General features: G+C 35.8%; 1 protein-coding gene across 5 annotated transcripts in view; it reads left to right on the top strand.

Annotated features, from left to right (window-relative positions):
- Nucleotides 1-16,034, top strand: part of RBPJ (recombination signal binding protein for immunoglobulin kappa J region) — a 156,971-nt gene that overhangs the window by 124,991 nt on the left and 15,946 nt on the right. For all 5 annotated transcript variants that reach the window (XM_087736459.1, XM_087736462.1, XM_087736458.1 and 2 more), the window contains 3 exons: nt 2,082-2,120; nt 5,572-5,667; nt 15,217-15,382. In XM_087736459.1, the coding sequence (XP_087592585.1) occupies nt 5,579-5,667; nt 15,217-15,382 (255 nt within the window). In that variant the 5' untranslated portion in view covers nt 2,082-2,120; nt 5,572-5,578. The remainder of the gene's footprint in view (nt 1-2,081; nt 2,121-5,571; nt 5,668-15,216; nt 15,383-16,034) is intronic.

Raw genomic sequence — 16,034 nt, forward strand, 5'->3', positions numbered from 1 at the left:
GTGAATTAAAATGTGCAGAGGGATTGAAACAAAGACTGGAGTTTTACTCAAAATCAGGGAGCTAATCTATAGGGATGTTGTGTGCCTGTAAGAGTATTGCTTAAAGGTAATCTGTTGTCTAGTCAGAGAGTCACAGACAGGTGAGTCCTCTGCCAGATATTATGATCCTAGGTCTTCAGGGGAGAACAGTAACTACATAGATAGTACCAGGAGGGGAGTGGGAAACGCACACCCACTTACACTGTTATCCAGGGAGAATCAGAGGCACAGGACATGCTTGGGAGATGAAGCTAGGCAGATCCTGAAAAGATAAGTGGTAGAAGCAGAAAGGCTTTGGGATATAACTTTCCTGCTGCCAAACTGCAAAGCTATTTTGATTTTCTAGTTACTTTTCTGCATTACAAATATGACAACACAGTGATACATACCACAGAAAAATATAAATGAAGTACGTGTCCAGTAGACCTTGAAATTTAAAATACATAGAAACAAATCTTGCAGCAAGAATTTTAGTTTCATTGTTTCATTTAAAGTTAAAATAAAGCCAAACAAGTGAACAGTATACTAACAACAACAAAGTAAAACGTGAAAGGAACTTATGTCTGGTTGGAAAAGTAAATTTTAATTTCATTGTTTAAACTGAAAAAAAAATAATTTGGCTTCATCTTGTTTATTCAGTTCCTCTACGTAGAGTGGACTACCACTATTTAAGAAGTCTAATTTCTCAAGTATTGAAAAATAACTTCAAAATTTGCTGAATGTTCTTGTCATTATCTTTTCAGGAGAGTGCTGTTCTGCTCAACTATATAGATGGCAATAGCTATGTATTTTACTTTGTACGTTTCTAGAATTACTCAAATGAAGTCGGAATGTATCAAATCATTCCACCACCAGTTGCTGTAGAGCTCAGGACAGATCCACTGCGTGAACAGGGGAATTTCTTGCCGTATCATTGAATGATCAAGTTCTTATTGTCCTAGGGAGCCTCCAACACTGTTGTAGGGCAATAGTAGGGGAGGGTGTTTTTCACTATCCAGGAAGCATAAAGGGAAAGATATGCCCACTTATCAAAGAGTTTGGCAAGTCATAGAGATATTTATGAACAGTGGCAGCAGAAGCAGTCTCTTGTGCCTCAATTTATTTTTAGATAGAAAGGTGTTAAGCTAAGCCTGCCTTTCCCCGCCCCCCCGGCCCCTTCTTCTTCCCCTCCCCTCTTCCCTCTTTGTCCTCATTTTAGCCTGTTGGATATACTGCCTTACCAGGTTGAGCAGATGTATGTCGCTGGGTACAGCCTTCCTTTTTTTCAGGTCTTTTACCTGACCATTTTCGTTTAATCTGAGGATGTTTTTGTTAATGAAAATGTTTCTGTCCTGTGTAAATTCAGTGTCTTATGTAAATAAAGACTGTTGTGGAAAGTCTTAACCTAGTGTAAAGAGTGTACTCTCTCTCAAGAACAGCATTAAAGCACTGAATGAAATATAGCTGTCTCAAAACACTTTATGGCTAAAAAATATTAAGTGTATAGCAGGATGTTTCTGGATCATGCTTGGCTACATTCCACAAGGGAGATTTTTCTTATAATTCTGTACTGGCATGTGTGAAATACGTTGTCAACCTTTTTGTAAAAAGTCACTAAGGAAAAACAGCTTTCTGAGAAATTGTCTTGATAAGAACCATTCAGTGTGATTTGTCAACTCAGAGAGAGGTCTGTTAATTTCTGGATGTTAATAACAACTGCTTTTTGTTGGCACTTTTGGTCAATGCTGTGGCAAAGATCTCCTGGTTATTTACATACTTGTGATATCTGAACTTTTCAAGAGCAATTCAGAGAGAAAGTAAATGTGACTTCAGCAAAGAAAGTTACCTAGTGTTCCAAATTAAAAAAAAAAGCCTCTGCTATTGTGAGAAAAGCTGTTGCAAGGAGGTGGTTGATATTCTAATAGTAATCTAGCTAGGAAATGACAAAGAAAAGACACCAAATTCCAATACATTTCCAAAAATTTTAAAATTGGGATAGTATTTCACTGTAAAATTATGACTAAACACTTTTGTTTTAAATTAGCAACTTCTTCTTTTTTCAGGAAATTTGGAGAGCGACCTCAACCGAAACGGCTCACCAGGTAAGCATTAAAGAAACTGTGTTTTTAACAATTTTCTAAAGTTACCCTTTTCATTTTCAGAAGGATTTCTAAGTTAAAAAAATATGGCTTGCTAATCCTAGAATTCTAAATATCAAAGCTTTTCAATTATTGTATGCAATCAGAAGCCAGAAGTAAAATTTTGAACAGTGAGTGGCTTGGTTTTAATATGATACTCAAAATGCCTTTTTAGAAACAGTATTGACTTCACATACCAGTTATTGTAGATTGTTCAGTAGGATGTGAATCTGCGTAGTTTTAAATCACCAGGAATGAGCCAGGTTTCTTTTATTGGGTAAAAGTGTCTTGTGAGGTCATGTAAAATAACACTTTTTACTGCCAAAATCCAGCTATTACGTTACTGCTGTCATGCAGCAGGTAAGAGCAAAATGAACACAGTGCTGTCAAGGAGTGATCTTAACCAATTTTTGGTGAAACCCAAACAGTCAGAGATAGCATTAAATAGTACCATCTAGTCGATTTATTCTGAGAAGTGTTAAGCGTGATTGGAGGGAGTGCCATGCCTGATTTGCTCCTGGTCTGCCTGGGAAGTATTTATACTAGAACCTGTTAACTAGTCACCATTTTTTCAAACTGTTGTAACACAGTCTATGCAAATTTTTATTATTCTGTGCTACAAACTGTGCTGATTATAAGTAGCCACTGAGTTTAAAATCCACTGTTCGCTTGAATTATAAAAGATGTGCAATTTTTTTATAGTTTTGTGTGGCAATAGTGCTGTATAAAGACATGGAAACCCATTGTCGCTCTGGCCTACTTCTGTTTTGAATGAAATTATGGTGCCTCATGTAAAGCACAGGGTGGGGGAGAGCATTTACATTTTGTGTTGCGGCTGTCTCATTGCATTTCTGGGTAAGCTTCAGGTTAACCTATGTCATTGTTAAGCTTCATTTAATGCAAAATTGATCTATACTGACTTAAGTAATTGAACAAACATTGCTGTTTCCTGTTGGCCTACCTATTTTAAGGGGTATTTGAAGATACCAATTTTTAAGTAATGAACTGCTTTCCATCTTGAGCGCCTTTTCCATCTTTAACACCTGTTAGTATCACCCCGAAGTTACTGATAGCATTTATCTTCTACGATTTAAAAAGAACAACAAAAGCAATGACTATTCAGTGTAAGGTGTTTTAACTAAGTTACCTATTAACTACAGTGCCTCTAAATTTCATGTGCAGGATTTTAGCTACTAGATGTGGCAGGTACGCTTTCCTGTGAGTACAGGGTAGGCATCTGGGAACTGCTGGCCATCCTTCAAAGCAGTAGTTTGCAAACCTTTTGTATACTGATAGAGGCTGGAAATGAGCAACCTAACTTTCTTTCTCCGAAGAGAAAAATGCTGAAATGGAAAAACCGTCACACAAGTTTTTAAGAGTATGATTTGTTTGTGTAATTCTAAAAAATGCATCTGTAAACACTTAAAGGCATTTAGTTCAATTATTGGAAAACTATTCTGCTTTTTTGTGTAAAGTAGTCCTGTTTGTCTAATAATCTATTCATCGTCATGCAAGCTCCAGTGGAACAACAGTACTTTGTTCATACTGTACAAGTTGTTTTTAGATGTAAACTATAATAGTACTCCCTTTGTGGAGAGTGTTAAGATTTAATAATGAAAAATGTCGTTTAAGAATTGCAATGATTATGTGTTTTCTTTATCGGTGGGAGGGGTTGAAGGGGAACATTCCTAGTTCTCCTAGGAGCTTGGACTGTACAAGTCCACTGTAGCAACAGACCAGTAAAAAAGGCAGAATTTCTTCCTCATACAATGCTAAATAAACATTAGGTAGCACCTAGCGTTTTTGTGCATGGGTTACTGGTTTTGAGTGTTTTTTAAAATGGTAGTCAACTCAAAAGTTTTTAGTATGATGGATGTTCTTAATTTAGTATGACAATATTCTTAATAGAGTATTTCAAATTGTTAGATAAAAAGTTTTTAAACCACTTAAATGCAGCTAATATATATCATAAAGAAATGTGTAACAATAATTTCACAGTGAATTATGTTTTGTTGTTTGAAATATATTCTTCAACAATGGTTGGAAATAAAGTAAGACTGTGTGCTTTGAGAGTGTTCTTCCATCTCTGCTTTCATGGATAAACATCAGTTTTACCAATGTCAAATGTAAATTGATCAAGTTAGTCCAAATTTAAAACAGTAATTCAAGTCTTTTCTCTTATCTTATATCCTGCTATTTACACAGAAAATCTAGCACACTGATCACTGTCTTATCCAGGCATGACAAATGCAAGAATTTACAAAACATCATTAGCAAAGCTGGATTGTTGTTGTTGTCCGACCACCTTCCCCCCACCCCCCTCCCAATCTACTTGCTTTCCTCTGTGAAACTGGTTATGGAGATTTCTTTTAGAAAAGGTCTTGTCACCAAAATATTGCTTTTTATCTTCCATCTTTTTTCACTGGACATGTTTGGGTTTGTAGACCTGTCTGAAGGGAATTCAACAGTTGGGTGCCATTCACAAAAAAAAAAAAAATCCCTCTTCTGTACGGTTTCATCTCTTCCTATAACTTCCTGTTAAATTCATAATTTGTTTCTCTGCTTGATGACTTTGAATATGTGTGCATTGGTGGGCATTCAACCTGCAAAAGCTCCTCCAGGGACTTAAAAGTGTTCTGTCAGCACTCCGACACAGCTAAACCCTAGAGTGTTGAATTTGGCATGCTGCTTAATGAACAGTTAGATTATTATACAGAAGAATGATAGGGTGTGTTGTTCTCTTACTTCTGTCAAGGAATTGCTGTTGGTGTGTTTGAGGTAATTATAGCTTTTATATGATGTCTGTCATTACAGTGATGATGAACAACAAAATCTAATAATTTTTTTTACCTGATTGTATGCAGGAAATAGAGGCTTTCTCTAGAAAACTAGATGAAACAATAAACTGAAGAATTTAACTTTTTCATAGTATCTTCACAATCAAAAGAAAACTTTTATATAAACATTGCACTGATTTAGTTAATAGCTTAAACAAAATTTCAGAACAATTTGTCATTATCATGAGAGAATAAATTGGTTAAGGCGACAATATTGAATTAATAAAGCATGTTCTAATCAAATATTTGTGGCAAGGTACTTTATAAAATCAGGCTTTGAACATGGTGTAGTGATTGGCATTGGTACAATTGTACATCACAAACATCTTTTTTTCTGGGAAATGTAGTAATTGTAAATGACCACAGACCCGTACTGCTAGCTTCATGAAAGATAGTTGCTGCTTTTTGCTGTGTAATTGTCTTAAAAAACTAAACAAACTCATCTTGACCCTATTAATGGTTGCCTTTCTTGAATTTAGGTGGGTTTTTTTGTCCTAAAGTTGGTTTTGGATTATTATAGTTACAAACAAACAAAACCAAAGGAACTTTCAAAGCTTATTTTGTCTTTTAATTTTTAGGGAAGCAATGCGAAATTACCTAAAGGAGCGAGGTGATCAAACAGTGCTAATACTCCATGCGAAAGTTGCGCAGAAATCGTATGGAAATGAAAAAAGGTAAGTGTCTATTCTTTCCTGGCTTTCCTTTACAGCTCCTAGCTAGGGAAACTATAGTGTGTAGTACACTGCAGAATTCCTCAGTTTGCGCTATAGTCTGAAGAAACATAAAACAAAATGTGTTCTTGTAAATCATTTAATTATTTAACAAATGCTGCAGACCTGTGGCATTCAATGTAGTGATGCCTATTTCTACCAACAGGGTTCTCCATCTGTGGGTGAACTTTTTCTTCCATTGAACTAAAACGGCTCTAATTTTAAACCTTCCATTTTAAGTCTGGAGTAAACAAGGTGATTAACGGAGACTATTTGTAGAGGAGTTTTCTCCTGAGTTAATTCAAATTAATATGAAGGAGAAATTGCTAGCCTCAGTAAGATACTTTTCTGAATCAGATCTGTAATAGCGTTAAAAAGAATGACAGGTCAATCATAACCATATTCATGATAAACGTTCTCTCGTAGAAATACAGTACAAGCTACAATAATAGGTAGTTTTCTAAGGGACAGAATCTACAAGAAGACGTGAGGATGAATGCCTTTTAGGCAAAGGTGAATTTCCTGCAGTCTTCTCTATGTGATGTTTTTATGTGTCAGTAGAAGCAAATAGGATGGTCCTTCATATACAGATTTCTAGTCTTCTCATGATGAAATAGAATTTTCTTTAAGTATAAATTATAATTTTCTACCATAAATTTCACTAAAATAAATAGCGCAGTATTTGGTTAGTTTTCAGACACTTTGTTATTAATATTTTTTCACCACAAAAGAGGACATATTCAGCATGTTAATGGTTTTGAAGTTTTAACCTTTCTTTTGCCACTGTTGTGTAAGTCCTGTTACATCATTATGTTTTTTACAGTTTTCTGAGATTTGAGATTTTAACACATTTACGTATGAAAGTGTTAGAAAACAGGAATGTTAGAATTAAGCCTGCAAAGTTCTCGGTTTGTTGCTACCAATCTAAATCACATTTCCTGATGTCTGTGAATCACAGAGATGCAGACTATATTTTCAACTGGTCTTTAGTATTCTGTGCCTGAGTACTTGCCATTCAATGTGTCATCTTTTCTGTTAGCCAGTGTGTCAAGTACGTTCTTTTGGGCAGTGTCCAGGTTCTGTAGCTCCATGGAATTGTTTACTCAAACTGCTTTTTAGATCTTTCTGAAATTCTTGACGAGAATCAAATGGGAAGTCAGTGAAAGAGGAAGGAGGAAGGGCACGAAAGCAGACAAGCATGCTGCGTACCTGCTATGTAACTGTGCAGCCCTCTTGCTCACTGCCATACTTAAATGGAAAAGGGTTGCAGTGCAAGGCATTACTAGCAGTAAATGATAACTTTAAACCTTTGCAGCAAACGCAACAGCCAAAAAGATTTATCATAACAATATAGGGACCTTTGTTGTCTTCTCAGATTGTATTGTCATTCAAGAGTTGCATAGTTAACTCATCACCGCAGATGAGTTAAGCATATTACTCCCAAAACATGAGGGGTGTGCCTGCAGATAAGAAAGTGACTTTCTAAACAGTTTATCTGTAACTTCAGTCAGTTTGTTCTCCTGGGGCCAGACCAGTTCACGAGGGCGGGAACATTTTGCAAATCTGTCCTGTGTATCATTATTTTGGAGAACAAATTGCATCAAAAGAAGGGAGAAAATAAAATCATAAAGTATGTAATTTTGATTATTAAAAGTTTCATTACTGCTTGGAAACCTTACATAAGTGTTCTGAAGCGTACAGGTCAAAGCTTCAAATTGTTATTTGCTAACAGCTTTTGAAAGCTCCTCTGTGCATTTCATAGCATTGCCATAAATTCCTGTTGCCTTGAATATACATGTATACTTCATTTGATGCTGTTAAAAGTCACTGTGGCACATGCATTACCTAAGTACTGGTAATGTTGGGTAAACTAGTCATTGGTTTCTCACCGCTTGAAACGATTGCTAACTGGAATTAGACATTCTTTTACCACTTTAGATTTTGTCAGGTGCAGTTCAGTTGCCTGTCTCAGCACAGCTGCATTTGTTCATGAAAGGTATCTCAGATTCACCTCTTTAAAAGTGGAAGCCTGTCAAATGAGTGTAGAGAATTTCAGAGCTTTGCAAAAGACAACTAGAAATGAAAATGGTTGGATGTTTTTTTTTATAAAATAATATGATGCTGAAATTATGGCCATTCTGGTATGGGTATGAAATGAAAGTTTGAAATACATACTAAGATTTCATTTTTCAGTTTAAATATTTTAGTTTTTCTTATGTTTTAACACACCATTTAGACTATCTCTGGTACTGTTCTGCTACTTCCCAGACTTAGCATCAGTAATGATGTCCTGTTGTTATCAGCGTACAGAAAAATGCCAGTTATTAAATCCTTGGGTCCATGTGTGCCCTAAGGTACTTAGTGAAACTGAATGATGAATTAGCTTCTTTCTTTTTTCTTTCTTTTTTTGAGTATTTTTTAATTGCTTCTATTTTATTCATAGCAGAACATGCCCTTTGGTTCTTCATACTGCTGGACTGAGCAAAGTTAGTAAAGGTTTAAGGCTGCTTTATGCAACTGGTCAATCGAGTTTTCATCATGTTTACATTAAATACTATGTCTGAAGTGAGTTGTTTTGCATACATCTGCTTTATAGACAGAAAACTGTTTCACACCTGTTTTTATGGAGAAAATTCATGTTTTCCATGGGACTTTATTATGGCATGGATATAATCTAGTTAACTTTTCATCCATAAAGAGTAAGTTAAATTGCACTATCTTTGTAACTAAGAATTCAAGTTAGAAAAGGAATTATTTCTTAAATTTGAGATGTCTTTCAAGTAAATATAGAACCTAAAAAAACCCTAAACAAACTTCCACCTTTTGTTCCAGTCTTTAAACCTTGTTTGTTGTGAGGTCCTGGAAAATATTTATCATTAATAAACTTTGCATGGCATAATTAAATGGTTAGCACAATAACTACCTTTCAGTGTTTTGATGAGGCTGAGTAGATGGTGAAATATTCTGTTGAAAACTCGTTGTAGATGGCGCAGATCTCACGTAGTGTGGTGTGGTTTAAATAGGCCTCACAGAAACACAATATTCCAGGTTGTTGCCACAAGGATGGAGACTTTCTGGATTAATTTGAGAGTGTTCTTGATACTTGCCCCTAAAAACCAGTAATGAAAGGAGGCTTCTTTCTTTTTTGAGTGGACTCTTCTTATTAGCCTTGCTCTTCCCACAGTTAATGTAGTTTAGTTTAACAAAGAAGCCAGGAGGTAAGAAGCTCGGGGATGGACTTCAGTTGAATTTAAGACTTTTTGCCTAATGTTTCCTGTTGGATGGCTGTCATCTTTCAAAGGCGTGCAGCTGATAGAGACTCAGGTGATGTTTAGTCCTGATGAGTGTGGGTGTTTGGCTTGTGCTTCTTCTATTTTTTCCATATTTACCATTCACTGAGACGTCTCTCTTCAGAGTCTGAACAGTGTGAACATTCAACAGTGTAAAGGACTGAAGTGTTTTTGATTCCAAGACATAGTTCATCAAAGACTGTGAGCCAGACTGGTATTTGTGGATTACATGCTGTTCTGAGTTTAAACATTATCACTACTGATTAGCCTGGGAATGGTCTAGCTGTGTCTTGTTTTACGGCTGTTAGTGAAGGAGCTTCTGTAATTTCTGCTCAAATACTTCCCTTCACCGAACTGAGTGTGCCTACCCTCTGGTTAATGCTTTTGTTATTGAGAGCATAACCTTTTCCAGGGCTTACCCCATGGCTCCACTACTTCATCCTTAGCACTCCAGAACCTAATGATTTTTCATTTGTTTGTTGTTGCATTGAATTCTTTAGCAGATGTTATTAGTTCTGTCAGCTACTAAGAAGGAAAGAAGACTGCTGAGTAGTTTCATGCTCAGATCAATGTGTGTAATTGACAAACACGCTTCTTGCCTTGACCACCTCGGAACTGACCAACAGGTACAAAGGAAAAACTTCCCTGCTAATGTCACCCTGGACATAAAGAAAACCAGCTGGTAGACCCCTCTAAATCCTCCTGAAGGAGAAGACTTCCATAAGATGAACACAGGGATGACTTGGATGATTTGAAAAAGCAAACCTTTGAACAGAAGCCTGTGGTTTGAAAAGAGCATTGAGTGCAATAGAACTACGTAGCGATGACATGAGCTGATTTTATTTTACTTTCTACCCCTTGCTTCCTGGCAAGTTCAGTTAGGGTAGCTTCTCTACTTGAAGTACCATGTTTTCTCTGTATTGATTGGACTGAATTGACTGAAGGAATATTTTCTTCTTTGGTCTGATTTAAAATAATAGTCCAGGAGGTGCCAAAGACAACCTACTCCAATTTCTGTTGTTGCAGTTAAGACTCAGAAACCACTAGAAATTATCTTGTTCTTCCCTTCAAGTCATTTGGAATAAAGGGGAGCATCCTTAGACAAATCTCAGCTTGGTTTTCTTGCCGTGGAAGAATATTCAGTTTCCAGTTGGTCTGATGGAACAGATCTGTCAGAACAGATGAGTAACAGCTTGCTTCTGTTTGCTGTATTGAGTTACTGAGCCTGGAGTCTTAACGTGAGGTTGGTAACACTATGGTCTTTCTTCAGTTGAGCAGCCCCTGAAATTATAGTGTAAGATTGATTCTCTGACCTTTCCTGGCTAATATCAGTCCCAATGTTAGCTTCATTTAAAACTGCCCATTGTTTTAATTACGCTGGTCACAGATTCTTGGAAGATGCATAGGAGGAGCATCACAGAGAGCCTCTTCTGAGGAAATAGGAGTCCTCAACAAAATGTTGTAGAGAGATGTTAAATACATGAAGTATTTGCAGAGACCTGGTATTGCAAAATGCTACCCTGGTTCAGTCGCTGTGCTTTATATCAGCAGGTGGGAGGCACTGAATCTGCGTCTTGTCATGCAGCTCTAACAAGTGTGGAATAGGTTTTGTCCAGGAAATACAGTCCTGGTTGTTATGAAGGAGCTCACAGAGTTGATCCCTAACAGATCTCATGTGGTTTTTAGATCAAGTTGTTAGATGTTTACCTCATGGAAGAATGTCCTGTGTTGTTTTACTGCTCATTCAGCAAGAAATTGCCAGTCTGCTCATGGCATAGAGAAGAGGTATTAAGAGAATATGTTATAATTTCAGTGAGAAAATTACTTCCTACATGATTTTCCACCATTACTTCTTGTACTGAAAATTCTGAACAAGCTCAGAGAACCAGACACAGCTGCCTTTCCCTCCAACATATAGTCTCTTTACTGTAGGTCAGGCTAATACTAATACTATAGGTCAGAAGAATTTTTACCTCCTACTCAGTCTTACTTTAGTTTTGTGGTTAAAGAAGAGAGGTAGGCCCTGTAAATCAAAGGTCGAAGGAAGAGTGTTTTCATTTTTTCCACCAAACATTGTCCTACCTTATATCCCATCAGTAATACTGGAAATTACTTTACCTAAATTACTTTACTTGTTTTGGGGAGGTGATTTTCTTTCTCTTTTCCTCTTTATAGTTAAGTGAAAGCCAGCCTCTCACATCAACATTTACATTCCTATTTACATTGGGAATGTTTTATTAATGAGAGAACCTGTTTCCAGCAGTTATTTTATACATATCAAAGACACTTTCTTTAATCCTCTGAAAATTAGAAATACAAGGATACTCATGGTTTACTCGCACTATATCGGATAGAAAATTTATAGTTAATCTCTTATATACGTGAGTTCCTGGGATTGTAAATATGAAGTAAAAAGCCCCCAGACTCTACTTGTCTATATCTGAAGGTTGAGTAAGAGGCTGACACATAAGAAAACTCATTCAAATTGTGAATGTCCAGACTCTTTCTCTTGTTTGGTAGTTTTAACCAAAATTAAAATTCTCTCAGCTTCAAAAGTTTCTTTGTTCAGTAAGTCGTAGTTTTCCAAGGTTTTTCTGTGTTCTAATTTAGAAAGAGTGTTTTAATTGTTGTGTCTTGTTTTCTCTTCATCAATGGGTTAAAACTTGTTTCTTATAGGTCTCCATTGCCATCTAGTGGCCATAGTTATTCAAAGGACTTGGTTTAGAATAAGGCTGAAACGAAAAAGGATATGAAAAAAGTTTGGGGTTTTTTTTCTTGTGTTCTAACCAGTAAGACAAATACAAAAGAGTACGTAAGGAAGAAAGGTAAATGTGTGATGTTTGCTTTATGGTATTATACCTACTTGGAATACAAGGGGTTTGGTTTCTTTTTTGCAAAGCGTTCTCCATTAATAAAGGTTGATATTAATTTTTTTATGTATAATTTGTCTATTGGAAATAACTTATAATTGTTGAGAAGAAGATTACTGGGATACATCCATTAACACTGAAAGGATCTTGTATTATCATTTGAGTTTGAGAGTTCAGAAGCTGACTATATATGTGGTGTGCTTTTTCTGGCAATCTGAGGTTGTTTCCAAAAGATCAACTCTTGAATAAATGCATCTGTTACTTGAAGTGTCCCGTCCCCTTGCATTTCCTATCCTTGGAGTTAGTTCATAACCCCCATTTGAAAAGTATTGTTCACAGGGGAAACATGACAGTGGTCCTGTATCTGGGATGGCAAAGTAGAGTAGGCCTCCTAAACAGTACTTGGGCATGATCGTTGCTGTCGCTTGACCCCTTGCCAGTCTAATAAAAACGTGACTCTTTCTTATCCTCTTGCTTCCTTCCCACCCCTATATATATGTGTGTGTGTGTGTGTGTGTAAATATCTGTGCGTATCTATGTATTTTTTTTAAATGTGATCACAATTGTCTACAGTTCTCAGTGTAATGCTAAAGCTGTTATTTCTTGCTTTGTTTTGGTTTTCTGTGTTCCTAAAACATGCTGAAAGCTGCAGCAACAAGTAAATGAGCCTCAGAACAGATTTTTAACAACAGTTATGGTATTTACATCAAGATGTGGGGTGATACAAGACATATAAATTAGATTGGTAATGTAGAAAGTAAGTCTACACCTTGTACTTTAATATGAATTCTATGATTTTGACCATTGTCATTGCACTGTCTCCCCCACAAACATAAGTCCTGTTAAGATTATTTTAGGGTAGAGAAGCATTTGGGGGAGATTAGGTCACATCATCTGTGCTGATCTAATGTTTGAAATAAATGCAATTGAAAAGTAGGAAATGCATTCCTGGTTTTGAGATCAAAAATTTGTAGTAGGAAGGGGAGGACTTAATTGGCATGTAACGGAAACTCATAGTGTTCTTAAATATACCCCTACTGTATCATTCAGCATCTTCATGAAGAAAGCTGGAACGGAGGCCAGGTAGCAGAATATAAGAAGCAAAAGGCATAATAGCAAGCAAAAAGGGGATACACAGTGTGTGCTGTTTGATAGCATTTATTAGTGCTTACTCTTTCTATTTGTGGTGATTTTCAAATTTCAGAACTTCTATTCTTACAGCAAAAAAGTTACAATAACCCATTCTAATGTCAGATAACTATTTCAGCTTTATGATTCATGGCTGGGCTAGTGGAAGTATTCTCTTGTGCTGCTACTGTGAAAGAGTTAAATTTTATTTTTGAGGCAGTTTATTGTGTAGTTTCTCAAGTTGACAGTTCCATCAGGAAACATCTGCTTTGCAAATTGGCAAGTTTCTACCTGTTGCCTTGGTTCTCTGTGTTCTGCATTTTCAATTGGAAGAAAAAAAATTCCAGAGTCTTCATATGACCCATAATCACCCCAAAGAATAAAATATAAATAGTTAAAACTGATGCAGTAAGCACATAAAAAAAATATAGTTGTTAAACTTTGAACAGTTTGCTTCTACAAGTGGTTTTCTGTTGATTCATTATTCCATATTTATCAAAATTTCTATGCTTCAGAACAGTGTGAAGGCAATAAAAGGAGCAAATAATTGTTATAAGTCTTTGCTGAAATGGATTATCATAATGGCAGAAATACAGCATTTGTTTCTATTTGTTTAGAATTATTAAGTTTAAAAAGCAATCTGTAGGAGCAGTTTCACAAATTAATGGGCTTCTCAAACATGCAGATCTTTTGATGTCACGTAGTGAGCTACTTTCTACAAATTCTCTTTTGTAGGCAGTCTTTTTTCAAACCAGAGCACAATATTTTTGAAAGATATTCATAGATGTTTAAGCTGTATGCATATTGGTATATCATCAGTTTTGTTGTGTTTTAAAAAGAGCAAAATTAAGTGAAAAATTTTCAATGTGGCAAGATAGAAGGTTTGATTTTTTTTTTTTTTTTTTTTTTTGCCTGCAGGGGCTAACTTTTTCCCATTATCATAACTACTGAGACATTTTGAATTGCAGTAAAACTTAAAATTTGGTTGTTTGTTTCTCTAACAAAGAATATGCAGTAATTGTGTGCATTAACTGACATGATTACAAATCTTTGCATTTATTTATATGGATTCTTAATATTTCCATTTTATTATTATGTGATTATTAACTCAGGACTTTGGTTTCATCTATTAAGAATTCTGTTACTTAGAAAAGCATTTTATATCTTAAAGATAATTTTACTGAACAGGCGAGATAAAGAAGTATATTAGACTTGATTTTCATAATAAAGCTGGCTTCCACTAATCGAGGTTTATATGGTGTTTAATAGAAATAATCCATTAATTCAGTTGTCCCAAGCCAAATTTAAAGAAAAAAAAATCCTACCTCTGTACCTGTATAAGGTAGGAGTCGTCTTTTGGATTTTACAAGTGCCAAGTTAAGCACTACTCTCCGATTTGAAATGAATAGAATATTTAAAAATTTCTTCAGTTATCCTCTCCCTTCATGCCTCTTTACCTCACAACTGGATGTACTTATTCTGCTTTTTTAACTTTGATCTTAACTAAATGATGATAAAAACACTGCAGCTGTTGGCTATACTAAACCCAAAAGCAATTAGGATTTGTGTTTTAACAATTTGCAGAAACTTCAAGACCAATACCGTGTGTTATAACGCTGCCTTTAATTTTGAACACGTTGCTGTAAGTAGCATCTAGACTGATTTCAGTCAGTGCTGCTAAAGACTAGATCATACCTTTTACAGTTACTGATGAAGATGTAAAATCATCTATTCTGTTTAAACACTGAAAGGAGATTTATGCTTGGACGGAATAGACTCCCTCATTGCTAATGATGGAACATTAAATGTTTAGGAATTGTAGTCAGCAGTTGTCCATTAAATTAGTTTGTGGAACTGTTCTGTGTATTAATCGCTGCATCATGTTAAGCACCTACAAAAGCAAAACACTGTCATCACTTTCAAGGTCTCTTTATTTTAGAATCTCTTCTTTGTAAGGGTAGAAAGCATTTTCGTTTTTGTTACCTGTCATATATTGAACTGGAAAGATACTCAGTGACAGTACAATCTAATGCTGATTTTCCTTGCATTTTTTTCTTTTTTTGATTTGCATTTTAGAAAATCTTCAAGGCAAATGAAGGGCATGCACGTATAAACTCGAATGCAAAGTGTGAATGGGCTGAGAAGGCTTTGGGTACACAACAGTTTCTGTCTCAAGAATTTTCTTAAAGCTGTGTGTAATCTCATAATGCATTTTTCATTTTCAGGTTCTTTTGTCCTCCTCCATGTGTGTATCTTATGGGCAGTGGATGGAAGAAAAAAAAAGAGCAAATGGAACGGGATGGTTGCACTGAGCAAGAGTCACAACCTTGCGCCTTCATTGGAATAGGAAACAGCGACCAAGAAATGCAGCAGCTGAACTTAGAAGGAAAGGTAGAAGAATTGTAATAAACCACTCAGATTACTGCAAAGGATATTATAGCTACATGGTGCATATTTCAAGGAATACCCTTGCTTATTTTTGATAACTTTTGTTACACTGTAGCAGATATGACATAAGTGGCTTAAACAAATGCCTCAAAGGACAATCAAATAGGTGGATTTGGTTCATGGGATCATAGAAGGGTACTAACCTTTCATTTGTAGGTTGTTGATTCAAAGTCAGTAAACTGTTAGGTTATTTGGTAGGCATCAATTGTTAACTGCAGTAAGGTTTCTGGCCCAAACTCTGTGTCCCTCTCCCTGGCTTGCATGAATGGATAGTCTCATCCAGGAAGTACCTGAACAACATCTCCTGCTAGAAGTCGTCTTTTAAGTCCCTTTGCATAAAAATACAATTATAATAACATCTTAACAAATTTAATAGATTATTTTTTTACAGTGATATAAATTGTTACAAGATTTTTTTAAAGATATTTGTGATGACTTAAACAGTTGGAATAGAACTGGCAGCACATGAGTGCTCATTTTAGCTGGTTGTTTTACTAAGCAGTGTTTTATAGCTACCTAGTACTCCCAGCACAGTTTACTTCGAAATGCTTCATATGTTGCTGAATAGGAGAAGAATAAAAGTTCTTTTTGAGTT

This window comes from Nipponia nippon, unplaced genomic scaffold, assembly GCF_047370975.1.
Source record: "Nipponia nippon isolate SJK-2023a ecotype South Korea unplaced genomic scaffold, ASM4737097v1 scaffold_6, whole genome shotgun sequence".
Lineage (NCBI taxonomy): Eukaryota > Metazoa > Chordata > Aves > Pelecaniformes > Threskiornithidae > Nipponia > Nipponia nippon.